The sequence below is a fragment of the Branchiostoma belcheri genome, unplaced genomic scaffold, assembly GCF_001625305.1.
Source record: "Branchiostoma belcheri isolate BF01 breed outbred unplaced genomic scaffold, Haploidv18h27 scaffold74, whole genome shotgun sequence".
NCBI classification, from domain to species: domain Eukaryota; kingdom Metazoa; phylum Chordata; class Leptocardii; order Amphioxiformes; family Branchiostomatidae; genus Branchiostoma; species Branchiostoma belcheri.
In genome coordinates, this window is record NW_017804398.1 from 1,014,799 (window position 1) to 1,020,367 (window position 5,569).

At 43.7% G+C, this 5,569-nt stretch overlaps 1 protein-coding gene and 1 pseudogene across 1 annotated transcript in view; one reads left to right on the forward strand and one right to left on the reverse strand.

The window, feature by feature from the left end:
• The window catches only part of LOC109485332 (myosin regulatory light chain 12B-like), a 5,815-nt gene extending 3,031 nt beyond the window's left edge, over window positions 1-2,784 (forward strand). The window contains exons 3-6 of the mRNA XM_019788883.1: window positions 1,114-1,189; window positions 1,682-1,783; window positions 1,953-2,028; window positions 2,139-2,784. Coding sequence (XP_019644442.1) covers window positions 1,114-1,189; window positions 1,682-1,783; window positions 1,953-2,028; window positions 2,139-2,280 — 396 coding nt within the window. The 3' untranslated portion in view covers window positions 2,281-2,784. The remainder of the gene's footprint in view (window positions 1-1,113; window positions 1,190-1,681; window positions 1,784-1,952; window positions 2,029-2,138) is intronic.
• Window positions 2,785-3,762: 978 nt separating this feature from the next.
• LOC109485230 lies at window positions 3,763-4,842 on the reverse strand (annotated as a pseudogene).
• Window positions 4,843-5,569: the final 727 nt, after the last annotated feature.

Below are 5,569 nucleotides of genomic sequence, written 5' to 3' on the forward strand. Positions count from 1 at the left end.
TTTCTAGTTACTTGTATATAAGAGTGAATCGGTTCTCTGTTCATTTGTGACGCTGAAGAAGAGTGATGGATGTCACTCGAAACGTCCGGAAATAAATCCGTTAACTGATCCAGTAGTAGAGTTTGAATTTTCTTACGAGTATCGTTTACCTGGATGTCTAACCTTCATCAAATGTTTGTAAAAGTTTGTCCTCAACTGTCGTAGGGGAAAGAAAATAGTTTAGTTACTGCAGCTTATCAAAAGTAGCAGAGATATACCACACCATCAACGCGTGTTTCTATTAATAGTGACTTGGCCATGGTACAAAACGGAAGGAATGCAAGACGATTTGTCATTGGCGCAAACATGAGAATCAACATCGAAGGTCACAAATTACTTGTAGACGTTAAGAGAAATGTAGCACATGGAACTGGCGGCAGGGATAGAAGTGCTGTCCGAAAATAAAAGTCTCTGGCTCATGTCTAGTCATGTCTCTCCAACCCAGGCCTTTATTTTGATTGACGCAAACAAAAATGGTGTTGTGGACAAGACCGACCTGAAATCGACTTGGACGACACTGGGTGAGTATGTGGGAGCAGACATGTCGTCAGTGTCACGTGACTGTCTCACGCAATGCTCTTCGTCCCCTCCTCTTCTCGCACCCTCAGCACTCTGCCTCCTTCTACAAAAGAAAGCTAATTTGTTTAATAACGTACAAAATAACTGGGAATGGGATTGAAATTACGTATACGGCATCATTTAGTGATGGCAGCGTATTGTGCTCATCTTGGAGGAAACTCTTGGTGCAGAATGGAGTCAGAAAAAAATAAACATGCATAAATTTACAATAAAGCATCAACAGGAAAGAATTGCAGGAAAGAAGTGGCTTAACTTGTTTTAAATCAGCATTTACTACACGTATGGAAATATGAGAATATGACATGCTCACTATTCTACTGGCTTTTGCATTATATGTGTACACACACACCCTTTCTGTCCATTGCAGCTTTTATGTGCAGCACTTCTCAAGATCGCTTGGGGAGCTTTTGAAACGCTGCCCAATGTATCACCTGTCTTACTGTTGCACCTGCTGCGCTCTGTTGACTGTTTGCCATGTTCCCCTGTCGTTCGCAGTGTTTTATGCTCTGTGACGTCGACCACAATGGCTTCCTGGAAAAGAGTGACCTTGTTGTGGTGTTTGAGAGGCTTGGTGAGTCTGCTCTGTCCTCCTTCCTTCCTTCCTTCCTTCCTTCCTTCCTTCCTTCCTTCCTTCCTTCCATCCTACCTTCCTTCCTTCCTTCTTTCTTTCTTTCTTTCGAATTCTTTCTTCGTTTCCTTCCTTTTTTCATTCCTTCATTCCTTCGAATTTTTGTCCTTCTGTCGTTCCTTCGAATTTCTTCCTTCCTTCCTTCTTCCCTTTTCTTATATTATTGCGTGTGTTTCTATGCCAGGTAATTTTAATTCATGGGATATATCCTTTCCTTTAGATGTATGTTTCCGGGACTGGTGTGATTCTCTACATAGAAATATTGTGCACTTGTATCGCATTTTTTCCTGTGTTTTCTGTTTTAATTTTTTTTCCATTCAACGTTGGTCAATACTTTCCTTTCTGATTAGAAAATGACTACCACAAATATAACACATGCTTGAGTCGTATATGAACTTGTTCCAATGTCGTGCCCCCCTCCCCCTTACCTTGTAGGCAAGTCGGTGACTGACAAGGATCTTGACGCCATGATTGGACAGGCCACCGGTCCTATCAACTTCACCATGTTCATGACCCTCTTCGGCGGCAAACTTCAAGGTATGTACTCCATTCAATACATGTTGTTACTTTGTTGTTATTAGGAGTTATGTTACTATTGAACAATGCTAGATTTTGTGTTCTAGTTTGCTTAAATAAAGCCCGACGACTCACTGCTACCGCTCCAGCTTAAAGAAAACTTTAACCACTCCTTATTGCTGCCTCACAGGTTCGGACAAGGAGGAAGTTCTGTTAGAAGCGTTTGAAAACTTAGACGCAGCAGGAACTGGGATACCAAAAGACAGGTAAGTTTACAAACTTGAGCTTTAATTTTGATTTTCATGAAATAGGTGCCGGACCGTTTTGCAGACAGAACGCCTGTTTACATCCGTTTCTCTTCCCGCCACCACCCCAGCTTCATCACCCTGGTCTCGACTGCCGGGGAGAAGCCGTTCACTAAGGAGGAGGTGGCGGAGACGCTGAAGGTCCTGCCCATGGACGACAAGGGCAACATCAAGTACCGGGAGTTCGTCCGGATTCTGAAGGGAGGAGAGTAACAGGCTCACGCCGGGAGAGCATCACAGGGAGCCGGAGAGAGTGCGGGAGGAAAGAGAAGATTGTCGTCGTTTGTGGGGAGTTTGATGCCAATTTTACACTAGTCAACTCATTTTATGTATGTGTATAGCCGGTATAACCGCCCTACGGCGTAAGACACCAGCTAAACAGGGAATTCGTCCGGATTCTGAATTTTCAGTTCTGAGGTCCGCCAAGCTGAGGCACAGTTGTTCAAAGAACCAAGAAGATCGCATTTGTGTCTTAGAAAGAAAAACACATCATATATAGACAGGAGAATAATGTATATGGGTTATTGTGATATCTGACGAACTGTAGTCGTTTTCTTAGACCCTAGCGACGCAGACGTGCATGACACGGTGATCAGATGTAGATAGACTTAACATGTGTAATTTGAAGCTTGTTTAAGTTGTACACCACATTGCCTAATCGTCATTTTTACACCGAGGACGGTACTATGGGAGTCAAATAAACCCTTTAACATTGAATAGGCCCCGTGGAGATTTGTTATCACTTTGTACCAGACAGTATCCAAGATGTTTTAGCTTTCAAACGCTCTCTTGCTCGAAGGGAAGTGCCGTATCAGAGAGAGCGCACTAAGGGACCGTACGCTATTTCTCGGGGGAGGGGGAGGGATGGTGCGTGAGAGGGACAATCAAAACATTTTCCCCGACCCTCCCCCTTCGTCCAGAAAATTTTCCCTGACCCTCACAGTCATTTTTTTTCCTTGACCCTCCCCCTGGCTCAAAAAAATTCCTTGACCCTCCCCCCTCACGCACCACCCCCGGTAAATTTCGTACACTCCTAAAACTAAAAAGGCCGGCATCCTGCTACAACACAGTCACGAGTCTGGCGACGTTTACAGAACAACAGGTGCGAAACAGAAGTCTATGAAACTGATATGGGATATGATGTCACCATGACGTCACTGCGATTAGGATCAAATGGCAAACACGTCACCACGTCACGTATCGCCGAGTTGTCGCTCACATGTTACCTGGAGTATGATTGTTACTTGTCATATCATATTCGACTCATCAGCTTAGAGAGAATTACCCAGGATCATTCCATAATGAATATTGAGAAGTAACAAAAAAAAACCGGTTGTTGTGACTGTTAGAATCGCAACAGCTTTACTTTACTTGACTCAGTTCTCTAAATGTCACAGAGAGAAAGAGACCTGGAGAGAGAGAAAGAGACCGAGAGAGAGAGAGAGAGAGAGAGAGAGAGAGAGAGAGAGAGAGAGAGAGAGAGAGAGAGAGAGAGACCAAATATTAACGACACTTACGGTCGTTTCAGTCACTTTATTGGTCACAACTTCTTTGTGTCCAGAACAAATTCTAGACCTCGCCTGTACAAAGGTTTGGTTACAATCCAGACAAAGGTTTTCTAGCATATGGGTACATTTTTAACGGTAGGTTTTCCCCCTCTTCTCAACTAATCAAACTGAAGAACTTTTTCTAAGATTAAGGCTCCTCTGCCACGTCCCTTCTCCCGAAGCGGAAATGAAACTTTGGTCGTCATCATGCGGAACATCTGAGCCGCCCACCACAGCAGCCGTTTTGTCTTCTTCTCCCGCTCCACCTGCTCCTTCATGCCCTGTACACATCAAGCATTGGTCGCCGACGGCCGCCTACCGGTTCCTGTAGGTGCTTCACCAAGGCCTCGGCCTCCCTCTCTGTGAGACGCACATCCTGAACAGGGATGTCAGAGGGCTCGCTGACGTCATCGTAGTCCAGCAGCGCCAGTAGGTTGGCTCGTTTCTGCCCGCTGGCCTCGTCCTGGGACGGGGAGGAGCGGCGGTCCAGCCGGGAGGGAGACTGGAGGTCGGCCGCCGCGGCCGTGGTCACCAGGACCGCCAACTGAGCACAGCTAGCTTCCGGGACATTTCACTGTAACGGGAACATTAGCAGGACAACTCAATCAGGACAAAGTTGTAAAGACTACCAAATTGAATGCCTTTCAGCACTAAGGACATGCACAACATATTCACATTGCATTCTCTGTATTGACCTTTCTAAACATGTTTCTCTCACGGTTCCCCGATTCATGGATATCAGAAAGAGTAAAACGGTAAAACCCTGATCTGTACGTGTAAAAAGCTGCTGGTTCACCGATAAAATTACAACAGGAGGATATGGATAAAGCTTGGCTGGTAGATGTTCTGTCTGTCCATTTCCTTTGAAAGGCAGTACATGACAAGGTGATGTCAACTCGCAACACCCCCACGTGCCTACAAATGACATGTGTGTGTTATACGTTATCAGGGGATATACAATTTCAACAAGTTTGTCATTTGTGGAAGCCCTGTCGTTTTTGCTCTTACTCACTTTACTTACTTAATCCGTCCACTTCTACCATCTGGGGTGTCGTAGGGAGGTACAGTTGGCGGCTGACGGCGAGTTTTTTCTCACTCTCTTGAAATGAGACATGGGAAGTCATGAAACTGAAGACGAGCTATCCGCCCATTTTCGTTCTTCCTGCACGTCAACACCTAGCTATAAATTTGATTAGAAATTAATTGATTCTTGTGGTATCAACTACGATGGACAGGGTAAATGAACAAGGGACCTGTTGTCAGGCCACATAACTGTCTTCTCAATCCTGTGTTTCATTTCAACAAAAGCGCTCAAATAGTCATATATTCTATAAATACAATGGTGATATACAGATTGTGTGAGTACCAATAATATACAGATTTCACGAGTGCTTCATGTGTCCTAACAGCTAGACATTCTTCATTTCATTTCTTCATTTCACAAATGAAAAAACTGCTTAGGCCACACCAATTTAATTTGTTGGTTCTCGGATTTTTTCATGAAAAATGTAAAGCGACAGGGACGAAAAAAAAAAAAAAAAAAACAATGCCCATGCTAGTATACATGCTAAAACATTGCTGTTTTATAGCCTATGCAGGGTTCTCACCAGGATTTTTTTCACAGCATAGGGGGACCTACTGCAGCGAGGCCACACGGCAGGCACGGCGTGGGCACAATGTGTATTATGGTATTCATAATTTCAGCAAGGAAATCTTTTATTTCCTAATAAATAAAATTATTAGGCAATTTTATGTCAAGTGATATGTTAGACAATATTGGACAGTATTTACTGCTAATGAAACTTGACAATGTTGAACTATTTCCTACAATTTTCAACTTATACAAGTGTAAGTCAGAAGTAGTTACAATGATTAAAGCTCATGTACATAATAAAGGATTCATTCAACTAAACACCTCCTTTACTATACAGAGTAGAAAACATAAAAGGGACCAT